Here is an 18,869-nt window from a genome sequence, read left to right as displayed (position 1 = left end):
GAAGCCAATGTCAATGGCGTCTGAGGACATCTGAGGCTCGGGTGTCCCAGGTTGGCCCCCCTTTGTGGTATCACAACACTTGTTACAGGGATATGGGGGTGGGGGGGGGGGTTAGATGATGCTTTCTTTATATTTGGACCTAAAAACAAGGCAACACGGCAGAGGCAAATATGCCTGACTACCTTCTTGGGTCAGGCCAAGATGAGTACAGGGCTGACAAGGAAGAATAAAATGAGGGAGTCTGGGTCTCCAGATGTCCCCCATGTTCAGGGGTCTGGTGGCTGCTCGCCTCAGGTTGGAATACCCTCACTACAAGATGATGGACAACTTGGATCAGTTTGTACTCGGCACGATAGGTCGTCAATCTCTACTTTTTAATGGTCATTTGTACGGTGGTGGTGGGGATGTACAGATGTGCTTATGTAGTCTTCTTACCTGCTTGTGACTGGGTCGTGTGACCTGACATTGAATCATTCAAGTCTTGTTAAAGGTCAAGGTCTCGCTCTCTGCCTGTCTGTCTGTCTCTGTCTGACTCTTTCTGTTCGTCTCTCTTTATCTGTCTCTGTCTCTCTCTGTCTCTTTCTGTCTATCTCTGTCTGTCTGTCTGCTTTGAGCTGAAGATGCTGAGGACGTTTACACGCGTGATCAGATAAACTTCCATCAACAATCTGTTTGTATTAAAAGCAACTCGTGGGTTTGTCTCAGTTGTCCAGCTGCAGCGACAGTTTCCATATCAGGATTTGTATCATGGCGACCAACAGATCCACTCGCTTAGAACAGGATCTCCTTCTGGGTGATCCGTCTGGTTTACATTTTTTGGCATTTAATACAGAGAGATGGAGAGAGAGAGAGAGAGAGAGAGGGAGAGAGAGAGACGGAGAGAGAAAGAGAGAGAGGCGACAGGCTTAAAACCCAAAGAGTTGGCATCTTTATTCAAGTTAGTCCCTGAGAGTGCGTGTAGCTGGTTGTCATTGTACTGACCTCAGATTTTTCCCCAAATCTCAACAGGAGAAACTGCAACTTCCATCCAGTGAGAAATAGTCCCAGTGAGAGTGTCGATTCATGGCAGGGAAACAAGCTACTGTGAGTGCATCCATATAATATTCATGCACACTTGTTCGTTTGAGTGTCGCTGGAGCTGGAACGTACCCAAGCTGACATTTGGCGACCTGTCTGCGCCTCTCCCACCACGGACTTATTAACTCTCATGTATAAACAAGGCTAGAATCAGCCAGGCGAGATGCGGCTCCGGGTACTTCAGAGTGGCGTCCTGGCTACTCACCAATGACGGGAGCCGCTCCTCATTGTGAAGTGGAGTTTGGCTCCAGGCACCAGCAACAAATCAAAGTAGGGGGGGTATTGGTTCGGGTTCTGAGATTTGTGGGTTTTGGGTTTGATTGACAGTTTCTTGTGTGCTATTGGGAGATGGCATCATCATCATGGGTGGGATTTAAGTCCACAACAGTGGTCCCTCGCAGCGAAGCTCCTCCCAGGCCGTCTGTGGATGATGATGGCTGAGAATGTTTATTAGCGCCTCCACCTGGGAGACAACAGGATTTAGTCAGGTTAGCATTCAGTTACAGTCAGCTCAATTATTTGTGCTCCTCCTCTTGTCCTGTTACCTTGGCCTGCAGAGGAGGAGGACGGGGGCAGGGCTAGAACGCTGGCGCTGCCGCCTCCTCCCCCTCCTCCATTGGTCTGGGAGCAGACATTTGCGTGACGGGCGGCAGCTTTCTGTTTGTAGTGGTTACTGTGCAGCTTGTATTTCATCAGGAGGATGAAGATGAAGACGAGGACTGAGGCTACGATGATACCCCCGATGATGATGATCATGGTGCCGCCCAGGAACTGGTGAGAGAGTCGGAAAACACGCAGACAGTTAGTCTGGCGGTACGGATCCGGGTCATGAGGTTGCCTATCAAACAAACGCCTCACATTGTTTTGATCTTTAATATGGTAACTGTGAAAGGCAGCTGATGTTCAACTGTAAGTCAAATCATTTAACAAGATGAATAATGGCTCCATGGAATTTGCTGCTCTCCAGTCCTACATCTCAAATTTGTTCCTGCTGCTGATTTCTACCTCAGTTCGTGGTATAAAAGTTGTAGAAATATATCTGATTGTAAAAGTATGTGAAAAAGTGACATCCTCCAGGCAGAACACTGAAAAACAAAACGACTAAAAGATACTGGTTTTTTGAACGTTTAAGAAAATAATGTAAAGTATTGCAGAATATCGTGACACTCTTGACATGATGAGGCCCTGGCAGCACTGGAGACGATCAGCCACTGCAGGAGCTGCAACTCAATAATCAGCTCATGCACACAGAAATAGTCCGTGCAAGCCAACAGACACACTACACTCACCTGGTCCCGTATGGAGTGGCAGCGTCCATATTCTGACTCCGTGGAGAAGGAGACGCAGCCTACCAGCTTGGTGCCGGTCAAGGCGGTGATGCCGTCATCATAGACGGCCAGAACGCAGAGCTCATAGTCCCGCGATGACGCCAGGTCGCTCAGCAGGAAGTACTTGTGGTTGGCTGGGATCATCCTGGAAGAGAGGAACGGATCTGCTTTCATGCTGTTCTGAGAAGGAGACGTCTCCCACTGAGGTCCTGCCGCTCCCAGACACCCACGTCAACAGGGCCTGAAGGTGAGATGCTAGTACCCACGTCAGGTGACACGATTTGTTACAGAGACAGAAGTTCAGAGTGGGTGGGAGCAGAGGAGGCAGACGGAGCTGCCTCTGACCAACAGAGCAGTACGCATATGCCCACATGAACGTTCCGTCATTTTAAAGAACTTAATTGAGAGACAAATGCTGGGATTAAATTCCCAGTGAGGGAAAGTCATGACCACGACTAGTATTTGTACACAGACTGTAACGCACACCAGAAATCAAGGTATTCCTCCTTTATGTGTGTTATTTGAAGTTTTGACGACGTTTCCTGTATTTGATCCAGCTGGTTCTCTCACTTCACTTCACCATCTATCACACAGAGACCCGCCACTCCTGTTCAGACGGTTCTGTTGATGTTACGCCTGTGCCGGTTGCAACAAGGCAGCTCTGCTTGTGCAGCAGAGAAATTGAGGCAGAGCGGCGGGAGTTGACCGAACGCAATTTTCTGGTCAAGAGAAGAGAGGGGGAGTTTAAAGTAACAGAATCCACTGAAGTTGGAGTAGAAAATGGAAGCAGGGAGAGTGTGTTCTCTCCCCTTCAATATTCTACTCCAACTTCCCGTGGCAGACACAGGGACAGAGGATTTTCAACTTGAAAATCAAAGAGAAGGAAGGAGAGTGAGATGAAAGACGGAGGGAGACGAGGAATATTGGGTGAAATAGATGATTGGAGAGACTGAGAAGAAATGATGGCAAAGAAAAGAGGAGGCAGAGAAGAGGGGAAGCAGTGAGTAAAAACATGAAAGAAACAGGGAAGATTAAAGTGACAAGGAAACAACAGAGGGGGGAGGGGGAAGAGGAGGGGGAGGAGGGGAAGAGGTTGGGGAGGAGGAGGAAGAGAAGTGTGGGGAGGAGGAAGAGGAGGGGGGATGAGGGGAAAGGGGAGGAGGAGGAGGAAGAGAAGCAGCGGCAGGAAGAAGAAGACAAGCAGGGGGAGGAGGAGCATCAGATGGGGGTGAGGAGCAGGTCGAGGGTGGGGAGGAGGAGAAAGAGAAGCAGGGATAGGAAGAAAGAGGGGAGGAAGACAAGCAGGGGAGGAGGGGGAGAAGCGGAGGAGGAGCAGGTGAGGGAATCTGTCGACTCCTTGAATGCATCGACCTTCTGCTGCCTTCAGGTTTCACCTCCGCCTCATCGACGCCGTTCAGGACTTAACGGTCCACTGAGATGTAAGAGCCCGTAAAGATTTTGCCAGTCAAAGGTCAGGGTCGTCATCACCTCTCATGAATACAATAACTCTGGAACTCCTTTGGGAAACTTCTCTAGATGCAGAACGAACCTCCACTGGGCCTCAAGGACAACATGGAAAAAGAGTCCTGGCCTGACAAAGGTCAAAGGTCACAGTGACGGACACATGGTAGAGGGATTCAACGCTGCTGCGGCTGTTAGGTTCCTGATCTGTTGACACAGCTAATGGTGAATATTTTCCCCGTCACGTTTGTACTTTTACTACAATTACTTCCTGTTAATAATGATTAGTTTTACTAATGTTTATATTTAGAATATTTGTATGTACTTTTGATATTTTTGATTGTTATATTGTTTGTTTTCTGTTTTCATTTGATCAAATTACATTTTCTGAAAAAATATGAATACTTCCTGTGTTACATTTGTGTGTCGTCTATTGTCTATTGGCCGCAGCCTGACGGCGAATGAGGTCAGCGAACACAGCCTGGCGTGTTGCGTAGGTCTGTTGATGAAGTCCAAATGCGTTCCGTGATCCAGAGATCACCCCTTGGCTCTGCTAAAGCGCGTCTCCTCTCTCCACCCGGAACTCACCGGATTCAGCCGAGAATTGTATTAGCATGATGAAGGTCATGGATTAAGGTAACACCAGTTTCTCTCATTCGTTGTTTTTTTGTGTGTTTTTTTTCTTCCTTCTCTTTCAATACTGTGTTAAGCCTAAAACATAAAAACGCACATGGTAGACTGCTACATGCCGAGTTTACTCACGAGTGTGTATTTATGTGAGTATTTATGTGTGTATTTATGTCTCCCCTTTGTCTTTCCTTTCGTTGTTCTGTGTTCCATGTCATTTTTAAATGTGATGTTTATATGGTTTGTAGTGCAGGGATATAATATTGTTACATTTGCCACACACATGCACTCTCATCCTCTCTGGCGCCACCACACACGCGCGCGTGCACAAAGACACAGGTACACGTTCTCTCTCTCACTCACCTGCTTGTTACAACTTACACTCAGTAGATTAGTTTAGACACGAACAAACTACGGTTTGTCACTTGGAATGTACGTGGAATCGGCTCACGTGAAAAACGGCTTAAAATTTTAACACACCTACAAAATTTACAAGCAGACATTGTCCTATTACAGGAAACCCATGTACCTAAAACAGGTAATCATGTGTTAAGCCCACAGTTCCCGCACACATACACGGCGAGTTCTAACACCAAGCAAAGAGGCGTAGCCATTCTGATTCACAAAAACGTCAGGTTCACTTGTAAAAACACCATTGTAGACCCAGAAGGTAGGTTTGTAATAGTCACCATATCCACACACAACACAGAGGTATGCATGGCCAGGATATATGGTCCAGATGTTGATGACCCCTCCTTCTTCCACAGCTTCTTCACTGCACTCTCAGCCCACTCAGACACAGCACTCATAGTAGGGGGAGACTTCAACCTGGTATTCAACCCACCAGTGGACAGAATCAGTAGAGCAGCTCGTCAGCGCAACTGCCAATCATCCGACATAATAAAGCAGTACATGAGTGATTTCGGTCTTTGCGATGCTTGGCGCTCACGCCACCCCACGCGAAAGGAATACACCTACTACTCGCCAGTGCACCACTCCTCCTCTCGTTTGGATCACTTTTTAATTAGCAACTCAATTGTGAAGGATGTCTTTGACACCAAGATTCACCCCATTGCCATTAGCGACCACGCACCAGTCACTCTGACACTCACAAAAAAAACTAGAACACCGCTTTCTAAACAATGGAGATTTAATACATCATTGCTCAAGGACCCCAATTTTATTAAATTCTTTAAGGAGGAATGGACAATATTCTGTGAGCTAAATGACCAGCCTGATGTCTCAGCTTGTGTGCTGTGGCAGGCGGCAAAAGCAGTCATGCGGGGCAAAATAATATCTTACTCTTCATATCAGAAAAAACAGGAGAAAGCTCTCGAAACAGAATTAAATGAAAAAATTAAAGCCTAGGAGACAACTTATGCCGCCTCCCAAGAGGAACACCTACTGAGAGAATTAAGGGAATTAAAACTAAAACTAAATAATTTACTCGACATCAAAACACAATTTCAGCTGCAGAGACCACGCTTGGAGAACTTTGAACATAACAATAAATCCAGCAGATTTTTAGCGAATCAACTAAAACAGAACAAAGAAAGAGCAACAATATCCTCCATTAAGGACTCCAATGGGGAAACAACCTGTGACCCAGAAGAAATCAATTACATTTTTAGGGAATTCTATAAAAAAACTTTACTCACCTGAGATTAACCCATCCAAATCTTGCATTGAAACCTTTCTAAGCACAATTGACTTGCCAAAATTAAATCAAGACCAAATAATGGCTCTGGAGTCACCTATTTCTATCGAGGAACTTCAAGAAGCCCTTAAACATTTGCCAAACAAGAAAGCCCCGGGACCGGATGGCTTTCCTGCAGAATTCTACAAAGAGTTCTGGCCTGAGCTTGCACCAATATTTTACAAAATGTTCACTGAAATACAGGAAACCTCGACCCTGCCACCCGACATGAACCGTGCGATTATTAGCCTTCTCCTTAAACCGGACAAAGACCCAGCACTTCCATCAAGCTATCGTCCAATATCACTTATAAATGCAGATATTAAAGTCATCAGCAAGGCGCTAGCTAGAAGGCTTGAAAAAGTAACACCTCACATGATACATCCTGACCAGACCGGGTTTATTAAAGGACGGCACTCTACCAACAACACAGGTAGACTTATCAACCTGATAGACGACTGTAACAATCAGAGCAAGGGTGCCATAATTGTCTCCCTAGATGCAGAAAAAGCATTCGACAGGGTAAAATGGAATTTTCTCCTCACCACATTACAAAAGTTTGGGTTTGGAGATAACTTTGTGAACTGGATCAAAACATTTTACCGCACTCCCAGTGCTTGTGTCAGAACAAATGATCAAACTTCTCCAAGCTTCTCTGTCCAAAGAGGAACCAGACAGGGTTGTCCACTTTCCCCTTCCCTTTTGGCTATATTCATAGAGCCACTTGCAGCTGCAGTCCGGCAAAACAACGACATCAAGGGAACTGATGCTACAAATGTGATCCATAAGATAAGCCTTTATGCTGATGATGTATTACTTTTCCTACGGAATGCACAATCATCTCTCCCTGAAACAATAGCACTCATTGACAAATTCTCAACCATTTCTGACTACTCTATTAATTGGAGCAAGTCAACTGTTCTTCCCATCAACTCAGGTTTCCAGAGTTCACTCGCCGCACCACTACGGCCAAGAAACATTAAATACCTGGGCATCAACATCTCTGCCAAATTGTCTGACTTGACACGGCTAAATCATACCGCCCTAATCAAAGAAATAGAGGACAACCTCACCCGGTGGAGGACACTACCCATATCACTTATGGGAAGAATAGCAACAGTAAAAATGATGATCTTGCCAAAAATCAACTATGTTTTCTCGATGGTTCCGACCCAGCCTCCCCGGACTTGGTTCAAAACACTCGACTCTAACATCTCCAAATTTCTCTGGAAAGCTAAGCCACCACGTATAAGCTTAAAGACTTTACAAAAGAGTAAAGACTATGGTGGCTTGGAACTACCAAATTTGTATAATTACTACTTGGCCAATAGATTGCAATACATACTAAAATGGTTCAAGCCAAACTCATTAGACCAAGCATGGCGCGATATTGAACAAACATTCTGCAAAGAAATCCAAATATCTGATCTCCCTTTTATCAGCCCTGTTATCAAGCATCACAGCTGCTTTAAGTACATTAGCATCAGCAACATCCTCATAGCCTGGTGGGAATTTCTCAAAAGCAATGGGCTCTCGAACACCCCTTGCAGGCTCACACCTGTCTGGAACAATCCTGACATCCTGCTAAATAAAAAAACAATACATTTTGCTGCATGGGCCAATAAAAGGATTAAAAATCTAGAGCATATCTTCCAAGACAAAGAATTCATAGAATTTAACCAAATTACAGCAAATTATGGTATCAACAAAAACAAATTTCTGGAATATCTTCAGCTCAAATCTATAATACAGGCACGGTTTGACCCTACCCAGTTAGACTCAGAGCTTCCACCTAGAATAACAGATTTTTTACAAATTTCACCGCCTAAGCTACTGTCTAAAATTAACTCAATAGTTTCAACAACAGAACTTATAATCTCTATTCCTTCATCCAAATGGGAGAAAGATCTGTCGATCAACCCACACCCTAACTTTTGGATAGAAATCTGCTCCAACACATTTAGAATGATTCGCAGTGGTAACCTACAATTAATAAATTACAAGGTTCTCCACAGAACACACTACACAGGACAAAGGATGTTCCAGATGGGCCTCACACAAACAAACATTTGTCCATATTGTGTGACTGGCTCACCAGACTGCTATCTGCATGCTGTATGGCTTTGTACACCTGTTAACAATTTTTGGCAGAGGGTTTGTAAAGACCTATCACGGTGGTCAGGGTACCCCATCCCCACCTCCCCCTCACTTTGTCTGCTAGGTGACCTCACTAATGTTAATATGGAAGTAAACAAATCCTGCATGCTTCTCACTGCTCTAAGCATCGCAAAGAAGGCCATCCTGATGAATTGGAAATCCAAGAACAACCTAAGCATTACTCAATATAGAAACCTTTTATTAGACCACATTTCCATGGAGAGAATGTCTGCTTGGGAGGAAAGTCGATCGTCAGAGTTCGAACCAATCTGGTAACCAATCCGGTAATTAAATCCATCACATAGTTTTGATTAGAGGGGGCTGGGCTTCGTGGCTCTGGCCCCGGGCCGGGTGGCTATGGACGCTGGCTGCCTTGGGTGTCCGGTGGCTCGCTGGGCTGGTGGGCCTGGGGTTACTGCCTTCTGGGGCGGCTTTGGGTCTCGCCTGTTGTGGGACGACGTGGGGGGCGTGGGGGCGGCTTCCCCCATCATGGCGGCACCCTATGGGATTGGGGGTCGGGGGTCCGTGGGCTGGGTCGGGGCCTCCACCCGGCATGGGGGGGTCGGGGGCCCTGTGCTCTGCTGCCGGGGATTCGCGCCGGTCCCCCAGTGGGGTCCTGCTGTGGGGGGCTGTGGTCGCCCGGTCCCCGGGCCCCAGCGGGGCGTGCTGAGGCCTGCCGTGGTGGCTGGGGCATATTTGCCCCCGGACGATGGGAGGAGGGTGGGGAAGGAAGGTTAGGTGGGGTTAGAGAGGGAGGGGGGTCAGGGGGAGGGGGGTCGGGAGGGAGGGAGGGAGGTAGGGGCTGGAGAGTGAGGTAGAGGTGGACTGCTTGGCGCCTGGGACTTGCTGACCTGGGGCCCTGCCGCTCCCCTGGGGGGGTCGCACCCACATTTGGGAGGGTTTTGCTAGCCTCGGCCCACCCTCGGGCGGGCTGGGCCCTGGCGCGGTGTCCTGGACTGCCACCACTCTGGACAAAGGGAGGTTGCTAGGGGACATCTGAGGATAGGGGCTGACCTCCTTGATGCTGATCGAACTGGGGGCCCTGACCACGGGCTGCTGGCTGGGGGTTCCGCTGTGCACTGGGGGCCTGTGCCCTCCCTGCCCTCTGACTGCACGGTGGTGGGCCCTCTGCTCGGATCTCCGGACAGTGCCCCTTGGTGCTCCAATCTGACCTCTGGACCAGGGAGGCTAGACTCCCTGTCGGCTGGTTGCAGTGGTGACGGGGTGGTCAGCGGGGCCAGTCCGGAAGCTGACCCCCTGCAGGTCTGGCCCATTCCTCAGCCCCTCTCATTGCCTCTCTGTCCCATCACATCACATCTTATGTATCACTAGGCCTTGAGAGGCTGGACCCCCCAATTTTAATCACATCTTAGACATTTAGGGCTTGGGGGAGTGCATGAGGATGTACTGGGAGACTCTGCCGTCTGCAACCGGCGGGGCTCCCATGCCCTGGGTGCCTCCGCCAATTTTAACCACATTTTAGTCATCCACATCATCACATCTACATTCCCATGCACAACACGCACCCTGCACCATGTTGGGATGGGGGGGCAGCTGGGGCAGGGAGTGGGTCCAGTGCTGCCTCCTTTGCTAACTGCACCATTGCGGGCCTAGGGGCCTGGCCGGGGCTCTTCGGGTCGGGGGGGGGGGGTGGTCCTCTTCCTGGCATGGTGGTTGGGCTGGGGTTGGTCACGGGCCCTGCTGCTGTACGGTGGATCGCTCGCTGGCGGTTTCACTAAGTCTGAGGTGCCCTGGACCGTATCAGCATCTATGGTGTTCTCAGCCCCTGTATGGAGGAAGATGAGAGTATGATTGTTTTGTCCGGGGGTGGCGGTCCTGGGCGTGCGTGACTTCGGCTCACCCCGGCGGGTGGGCTGGACCTTTCCGGGGAGTGGGGGGTCCCGGCTGGCTGGCTGGTGGTGCCCTATAGCCTGAAACCCTCCTGCTCTGGGGGGAGGGGGAGAACAGGGGATGAGTAGAGGGGATGGGGATCGTGGGTTGGGGGGGGGGTAGCTCTGTTCGGGGGCGGTGGGCCTAGTCGTTGTGGTGGGCTGTGGCTGCCCCGCCTGGGTGTGGGGTGTGGGTGGGTGTCGGCCTCGCCGCTGGAGGACCCCTTGGGGGGCTCTGGTCGGGTCTCGGGCTGGGGGGCCCTGTGCCCCTGGGCTCTGCTCATGCTGTGGGGGGGAGTGCCCGGCGGGACCGGTGTCATCTCTGCCCCGTCTCTCTGTGGGTTGCTTCCGGGTGGGGGTTGCTGCTCCTATGCTTTCCTATGGGTCCTGGCATGGGTTGGGCCTGTGGCTGTTTCCTGGGGGAGGCGTGGCCTGGGGCTCCCCGTGTCCTGGGGATTTTGGTGTGCTCTGGTGACCTGGTCCTGACCTACCTGCCATCCTGGACTGGGGGTGCGATGTCCTGGCCCCCCACATCAGCTACAGCCAGCTATGCACAGCATCCAAGACAAACCGTAGCACACACACATACACGTACACACGCGTATACACACATACACGCATGGAGCGCACAGCTGACCCATAAACACACACTCAGACATTTATCTTATAATTATATTAAACCAAATGGTAAGCCTGCACCGGAAATTCTGCAACCATTGTTTTTTGTTTTTGTTTTTTTTCTTTCTTTTTCTTTTGTTGTTGTTACTTTTTCTTTGTTTGTTTATTTGTTTTTTTGTTTGGTTTTTGTCTTTGTTTGTTTTCGTGTTTTTGTTGTTGTTGTTTTCTGCTGTTGCTGTTGTTGTTTTTTTTGTCTCCCCACTCCCCCTTGTCTTCCCTGTCCTGTCCCTGTTCTCTCTCCTGTCCTCAGTCCGGTAGCTTCATCAATGAACCAACACCATTCCTAATAAAGTTAAACATAAATGGCAATAGGAGGAGTTTATCAGATTCCTCCTATGCAGAATAAAACTGCTTCAGTACAACAAGGCACCAGGAACACTGATGCTGCTTGCCTCAGCTACTGAACAGGACAGGTTAAAAAAAAAAAAAAAAAGAATACAGAAAGCTACATCACAGTTACATGCCACTACATTGACCCGGACTGGAAGGTAATGTCAGCAGTCAGCATGTTATTCCCTGCCCTCAAGTGAGCTCAGAATAAATCTGGAATATGAAAAAAAAAGAAAGAAAAAAAAAAGAAGTCCAAATGCGTGTCACAGTTGCTTCTAAACGAGGTGCTGTGGCGTGCCAGTGATATCCCAGCATGCAAATGTGTTTCATGGACGGAAGGAAACGTCTTTGGCCCAGATCGTTGCAGCAACCCCCCTCTGATCTTTTCAGTTCTGGAATGGTCCAGACAGGTCCCCACAAGGACTGGAACACTTGCTGTGTGTGTGTGGGGCTGGAGGACAGTTCCTATTGATCAAGACTGGAACGGATGAACAAAATCATAAAATACACCCTGACCCCTGGGCTTGTGTGTGTGTGTGTGTGTGTGTGTGTGTGTGTGTGTGTGTGTGTGTGTACACAGCTGTGCATTTGTGAGTGTTTCAAGGAGAATGGGAGAGAAGCGCTCCTGAGAACAGTGTCTCCACGTGAGTGTGTACCTCTGTGTCAATGTACGTTAAGGGAAATCCAATGAAAGGTAAAACAGAAAATCGTGAGCGTGTGTTTGCGCTGTAGCCACGAGTCTATTGTATAGATGGAGTCTGTAAGTGCTGTGACATCGACCCAACGCCCACAGCTCCCTCTCTCTCGCTATTATCCAGCAGGGCGCTGCTGGCCTGTGGCCTTGCTGCTGCTGGAGGTGACTTGAGGCTCAGCTCCAGGCTCCAGTGAATACCAGACATTACTCAGCAAACACAGCAGCGCAAAGCAGAAGACAAGGAATGAAAGCATGTGTCTGTGAGCCCTGTGATGCTTTTGATAGGATTCATTGGGAATTCTCAGGACGTTTTATTGCCTCGTGTACATTTGCACCTCATACATGCACTGGATTAAAGGTGTGTGGTTGTAATATTTGAACAGGTTCAATCTTGCATCTGAACAGTCCTGCTGACGTGCGTTGGTTTAGTCTAGTTTGTCAAAATAAGATTGATTAAAAATGTCAAATTAGAGAATTCATCTTTTATGGCATATCCCAAGTCTTAGAATTTACTGTAAATCCCTCCCTCCCTCCTTTTTCTCCCTCTTCTCCTGTTGAGGGTGGTGGGGGTGGAGCCTATCCCAGCAGCCTTCCCCCTGGACAGGTCACCAGTCCATGGCAGGGCCAACACATAGAGACAGACAACCATTGGCTCTCCCAGCCACGCCTACGGTCAATTTAGAGTCTGGATTAACCTGGTCCCTCTTGATGTCTTTGGACTGTGGAGGAAGCTGGAGTACCAGAGAGAACCCAGCAGGAACAGGGAGAACATGGAGACTCACCCAGAAAGACCCCGTGCTGCAGCCGGGGCTCCACCCACAACCTTCTTGCTGGGGGGCCACAGTGAGGACCACTGCTCCACTCTGCTGTGAATTTACTGTAAATTTATAATAAAATGTGTTTAAACTACTTTTATATTTTGTTGTATGTTTCAATGATCTCTCTTCCCATTGTGATATGTTTGTGAAGGCAGACGAAGGACAGATGGACCTTGCACGTCCTCCACAGGCCAAAAAGACAACAACAGCTCCATCAACGTCTACGGAGCCTACGGTGGCCATGACATCTCCACGCCCAGGTCATTACGCATCCCAGTTGAGATCCACGCAGCCGGTTGGATGGAGCCAGTTCGGTGTGTCCTGATCGCTGCCTGTGCGTGGATGCAGTGGTTTTATTGGAGCTGATCAGAGAACAAAACAGCAACAGCCGCTTCCTTGACTGATTGATTGAATTTCTGTTTAACCTGGAAAGTCAATAGAACAAGCTCTCATTTAGTTATGCCAATAATAAACTGAGTGGAACTGCAGAAAATGACAGATATAATATCCAGGCTCCAGTACGAGCCACTGACACCTCACCACCACAGGTTAACATTGCATCCTTGTGTAAATCCGGGACATGAGACTCAAACGAGCCAGTGTTTGCCAACCATTGACGGTTATTAAAAGCTGTGTATTCCATTACGCTTACAGACGCATGCATGAAAAAATCCAAGATAACGGTGCTATAACGCTGCTGTGAAGCATTTAGAGTTTTGAATAATGCAGCAGCTGTCATGAAATTCATTGAATGCCATGTATGATTTAGAGAGCAGCCAAACCTGAAGTGTTGCCTCTCAGCCTGCTCATGACAGCTGGGCTACTAACGCAGTGGCCGTGATGGACCCACCCAGGATTTATAGCAGGCCGCCACGACATCATCCCATCACTCAGGTTACATTGGTATCGACCGCTCCTCATCCACAGTCTGGCTGCAGAAAATGGCTGCAGGCTGACACTCATAATATGTTCCATTATTAGGAGAACACAGAGGCACGTGAGCCGCCACTGGAAAGGCACACCTGTACCTGTGATTCTCTTTAGAGCGGAGGTCACAGCTGGGACTCCAGCGCTGGCTGCAACCCCCAGATGAGAGGCTCCATCAGCGTTAGTCTACGTAGGAATGACAGCGTGTCTGGACTGTTGAAAAGTTCAGTGACCCCAGCCTCTACTGGGAAGGAAGGTTCTACACCTGCTCTACAAGGAGGGAGGTTCTACACCTTCTCTACTAGGAGGGAGGTTCTACACTTGCTCTACTAGGAGGGAGGTTCTACACCTTCTCTACTAGGAGGGAGGTTCTACACCTTCTCTACTAGGAGGGAGGTTCTACACCTGCTCAACGAGGAGGGAGGTTCTACACCTGCTCTACTAGGAGGGAGGTTCTACACCTGCTCAACGAGGAGGGAGGTTCTACACCTGCTCTACTAGGAGGGAGGTTCTACACCTGCTCAACTGGGAGGGAGGTTCTACACCTCCTCTACTGGGAGGGAGGTTTTTCACCTGATCTACTGGGAGGGAAGTTCTACACTTTCTCTACTAGGAGGGAGGTTCTACACCTGCTCAACAAGGAGGGAGGTTCTACACATTCTCTACTAGGAGGGAGGTTCTACACCTGCTCTACTAGGTGGGAGGTTCTAAACCTGCTCTACTAGGAGGGAGGTTCTACACCTTCTCTACTAGGAGGGAGGTTCTACACCTGCTCTACTAGGAGGGAGGTTCTACACCTGCTCAACGAGGAGGGAGGTTCTACACCTGCTCAACGAGGAGGGAGGTTCTACACCTTCTCTACTAGGAGGGAGGTTCTACACCTGCTCAACGAGGAGGGAGGTTCTACACCTGCTCTACTAGGAGGGAGGTTCTACACCTGCTCTACTAGGACGGAGGTTCTAGACCTCCTCTACTAAGAGGGAGGTTCTACACCTTCGCTACTAGGAGGGAGGTTCTACACCTGCTCAACGAGGAGGGAGGTTCTACACCTGCTCTACTAGGAGGGAGGTTCTACACCTGCTCAATGAGGAGGGAGGTTCTACACCTGCTCTACTAGGAGGGAGGTTCTACACCTGCTCAACGAGGAGGGAGGTTCTACACCTGCTCTACTAGGAGGGAGGTTCTACACCTGCTCAACTGGGAGGGAGGTTCTACACCTCCTCTACTGGGAGGGAGGTTTTTCACCTGATCTACTGGGAGGGAAGTTCTAAACCTGCTCTACTAGGAGGGAGGTTCTACACCTGCTCTACTAGGAGGGAGGTTCTACACCTGCTCAACGAGGAGGGAGGTTCTACACCTGCTCAACGAGGAGGGAGGTTCTATACCTGCTCTACTAGGAGGGAGGTTCCACACCTTCTCTACTAGGAGGGAGGTTCTACACCTGCTCAACGAGGAGGGAGGTTCTACATCTGCTCTACTAGGAGGGAGGTTCTACACCTGCTCTACTAGGAGGGAGGTTCTACACCTTCTCTACAAGGAGGGAGGTTCTACACCTGCTCAACGAGGAGGGAGGTTCTACACATGCTCTACTAGGAGGGAGGTTCTACACCTGCTCAACGAGGAGGGAGGTTCTATACCTGCTCTACTAGGAGGGAGGTTCTACACCTTCTCTACTAGGAGGGAGGTTCTAAACCTGCTCAACTGGGAAGGAGGTTCTACACCTGCTCTACTGGGAGGGAGGTTCTACACCTGCTCAACGAGGAGGGAGGTTCTACACCTGCTCTAGTAGGAGGGAGGTTCTACACCTGCTCTACTAGGACGGAGGTTCTAGACCTCCTCTACTAAGAGGGAGGTTCTACACCTTCTCTACAAGGAGGGAGGTTCTACATCTTCTCTACTAGGAGGGAGGTTCTACACCTGCTCAACGAGGAGGGAGGTTCTACACCTGCTCTACTAGGATGGAGGTTCTACACCTGCTCTACTAGGATGGAGGTTATAGACCTCCTCTACTAAGAGGGAGGTTCTACACCTTCTCTACTAGGAGGGAGGTTCTACACCTGCTCAACGAGGAGGGAGGTTCTACACCTGCTCTACGAGGAGGGAGGTTCTACACCTGCTCTACGAGGAGGGAGGTTCTACACCTTCTCTATGAGGAGGGAGGTTCTACACCTTCTCTACTAGGAGGGAGGTTCTACACCTGCTCAACGAGGAGGGAGGTTCTACACGTGCTCTACTAGGAGGGAGGTTTTACATCTTCTCTACTAGGAGGGAGGTTCTACACCTGCTCTACTAGGAGGGAGGTTCTACACCTGCTCAACGAGGAGGGAGGTTCTGCACCTGCTCTACTAGGAGGGAGGTTCTACACCTTCTCTACTTGGCGGGAGGTTCTACACCTGCTCAACTGGGAGGGAGGTTGTACACCTCCTCTACTGGGAGGGAGGTTCTTCACCTGATCTACTGGGAGGGAGGTTCTACACCTGCTCTACTAGGAGGGAGGTTCTACACCTTCTCTACTAGGAGGGAGATTCTACACCTTCTCTACTAGGAGGGAGGTTCTACACCTGCTCTAGTAGGAGGGAGGTTCTACACCTGCTCTAGTAGGAGGGAGGTTCTACACCTGCTCTAGTAGGAGGGAGGTTCTACACCTGCTCTACTGGGAGGGAGGTTCTACACCTGATCTACTGGGAGGGAGGTTCTACACCTGCTCAACAAGGAGGGAGGTTCTACACCTGCTCTACTGGGAGGGAGGTTCTACACCTGATCTACTGGGAGGGAGGTTCTACACCTGCTCTACTAGGAGGGAGGTTCTACACCTGCTCATGGATGGATGGAGGGATTTGGCGCCAGACAAATAAAACTGACGTGAGCTACATTCAGCTTTTGTTGGCTTCATGTGTGGAGCTCGTTTACGTTTGCGTCGGCCCTGAAACTGACCGGCGCTTCTCTCCAATTGCTGATGTTTTCAGCAGTTCCGCGAAGCCTCATATCTGTGGACTGAATGGGGACCATAGTGGGAGCGTGTACCTCTGCAGGCTGATGCCAGTGTAACCAGCAGCTTGTGATGGACGACTGTGGACGCCCCTCAGGTCTTGCTGCGTGTCAGAAGACTCTTCAAATCAGCCCATCAGTGCCTAACCTGAGCTCACAATGCTGAAGTCCTCAGAACCTCAGCGTTCAGTAGGCTTCTGCTGCGTGGCTCTTATTAATTTAAGTCTGGAAGAATGAACAAAAACCTGTTTTAAACAATCACATTGACCTTTGACCTCAATAAGCAAATTACTTTATCTTTGAATCATGTGAATATTTGTCCCAGAACGTTCTGTAACTTCCTGATTGGTGGCAGACGAGCTGGTTGGTAAAACAGGGAGGAGAAGTTCTGGATCCTGTCTCGCTACTGGGAGCATCCGGTGGGCCCTGGGCGGCCGGCTGCATGGAGGGGTACTCTGGCCAGGGGACAAGGAAATCCAGACTGATGAGCTCCAACCAACAACCTGAGAGTTTGTCTGACACTGGCCCTGGATGAGCAGCCCATGATCCATCCCCCACTGAACCAAAGGCACCAGCTTTGATGAGCAGCTACTGTATGTTTCATATATGAAGGAAACACAGTGCTTGATATATCTCCACATGAAATACCGGAACTAAATCAAGAACTGTGAATTCTTAAAAGACTGATTAAAGATACAGATTAGACAAGAATTATTCGCTGCACACGCGAGACTCAAGGTCACGCTGAGATTTCTCTGCATATCCTCATTTTCATCACCTCTCAACCTCTGAATGCCAATGAGACGAGACGGAGACGTGAAGGCAGGAACAAAGCGTCGCTACCAGGGCTCAGCCACGGCTCAGTACACTCAATGTGTTTGCTGTCACTGAGGTTGTGTGTGAGAGGAGTTGAAGCAGCGTGGGAATCAATATGTGGATGAAGAATGGCAGTGAGTGAGCTGATAAAATTGTGACAAAACAACCTGTAAGTTCTCATTACATTATAGTGCAGAGGATGTAACACATGAGACCTCCGTCAAGGTCCTTGTGTGTAAGTAATAACACTGTCATCAAAGGTCATCAAAGGTCATTCATGCTCCACCCCCCCCCCCCCTCCATGTTTCATGAAACCCTCTCTGAGCGCTTCAGTGTGATTCGGCTAACAAACCAACAGTGCAGAACAAGAACCGGCGGGCAGACAACTGGATTTAGGCAAGAGCATGCGTGACTACAACACTGTAACAGCTTTGATCAAAACTTGATTTTTGTTACATCAATAAAGATTAACAAACTAATGTGTGTAGAAAATTTGGTTTTGCTGCCCATTAATTAATGCAGGTGAGAGACAGAAAGAGAAACAGACAGACGGTAAAAAGATAAATGAGAGGCGGCTGGAGGGGAGCAGAGCCGCCATCATTAGTGCAAAAAGGTCAGAGTTGCCTCAGGTTGGGTTTACTGTCAGACACCTATTAGACACGTATGACTGTGTCTGCACACACACACACACATACACAAACGTACACACACACGCATCTGCAGTGTTAAGGGAAGAGCAGGTAAATGATGAATGAGGTCAAGCGATACTGTGTCAGACACATACTGTTGTGAATGTGTGTGTGTGTGTGTGTGTGTGTGTGTGTGTGTGTGTGTGTGTGTGTCAGAGGATGATGGAGTCAACAGATAAAATTCAAGAAGCAAACAAGGGGTATTCAGTCTGCAGTAAACAGTTTGACCTGTGGGTGGCACCAAAGAAAAGTTGTTGAAGCACTTGATATTTTAGGGTGTGGCTACCTTGAAATTGATTAACTGTCAGTCAGCTATAGCCCCACCCTATTATCCAAATATGGTCTCCAAAATGTCAAAACTGTCCACCAACCAATGAATGGTGTCACACTGACCATTATAGAGTTTGTAGAGTGTGCAGATGAGTGCATGAGTAGTGGTTTGGGATGGAGGAGTGGATGCCAGCAGCACAGCGCCATTCAGGTGACACCATCAGAGGGGAGGAGGAGAACGAGGGAGGGAGGTAAAGAAGGAGGCTGAGGTGTAAGATGGCTTCCCTGCTTCCGCTGAGCAGCCACGAGGAGCTAGGGGAAGGCCGACGCCATCTCAGCAGAACATGATCTCATTTCCTCCCTCGCAGCTGAGTCAAGGACACATTACACCAGCCACCCCTCCTCCATCCATCCCTCTTCCACC

General features: G+C 49.1%; 1 protein-coding gene and 1 long non-coding RNA gene across 9 annotated transcripts in view; one reads left to right on the top strand and one right to left on the bottom strand.

The window, feature by feature from the left end:
- LOC147255253 (leucine-rich repeat and fibronectin type III domain-containing protein 1-like protein) overlaps positions 1 to 18,869 on the bottom strand; it is a 308,907-nt gene that overhangs the window by 12,576 nt on the left and 277,462 nt on the right. For 4 of the 5 annotated variants that reach the window (XM_086217017.1, XM_086217019.1, XM_086217020.1 and 1 more), the window contains 3 exons: positions 2,367 to 2,550; positions 1,623 to 1,848; positions 1,283 to 1,540 (listed from right to left, as the gene is read on the bottom strand). In XM_086217017.1, coding sequence (XP_086073143.1) covers positions 1,416 to 1,540; positions 1,623 to 1,848; positions 2,367 to 2,550 — 535 coding nt within the window. In that variant the 3' untranslated portion in view covers positions 1,283 to 1,415. Of the gene's footprint in view, positions 1 to 981; positions 1,541 to 1,622; positions 1,849 to 2,366; positions 2,551 to 18,869 lie in introns of all 5 variants that reach the window. The other variant, XM_086217018.1, reaches the window with a different exon arrangement.
- LOC147255256 (uncharacterized) lies at positions 3,693 to 13,555 on the top strand. Of its 4 annotated transcripts, none has more exons than XR_015118246.1 (5): positions 3,693 to 3,844; positions 3,942 to 4,091; positions 4,317 to 4,502; positions 12,497 to 12,780; positions 12,907 to 13,555. It is a non-coding gene; the product is annotated as an uncharacterized LOC147255256 (long non-coding RNA). The 4 variants fall into 4 exon arrangements; XR_015118245.1 differs by having other exon boundaries at positions 12,497 to 12,805; XR_015118243.1 differs by having other exon boundaries at positions 12,497 to 12,816.

The sequence above is a fragment of the Aulostomus chinensis genome, chromosome 10 (assembly GCF_037954235.1).
Source record: "Aulostomus chinensis isolate RoL2024-O1b breed Wild chromosome 10, RoL_Achi_v1.0, whole genome shotgun sequence".
In the NCBI taxonomy this organism is placed as follows: Eukaryota; Metazoa; Chordata; class Actinopteri; order Syngnathiformes; family Aulostomidae; genus Aulostomus; species Aulostomus chinensis.
Note: the sequence above shows the minus strand (reverse complement) of the source record. Positions and strands in the feature narration are given on the sequence as shown.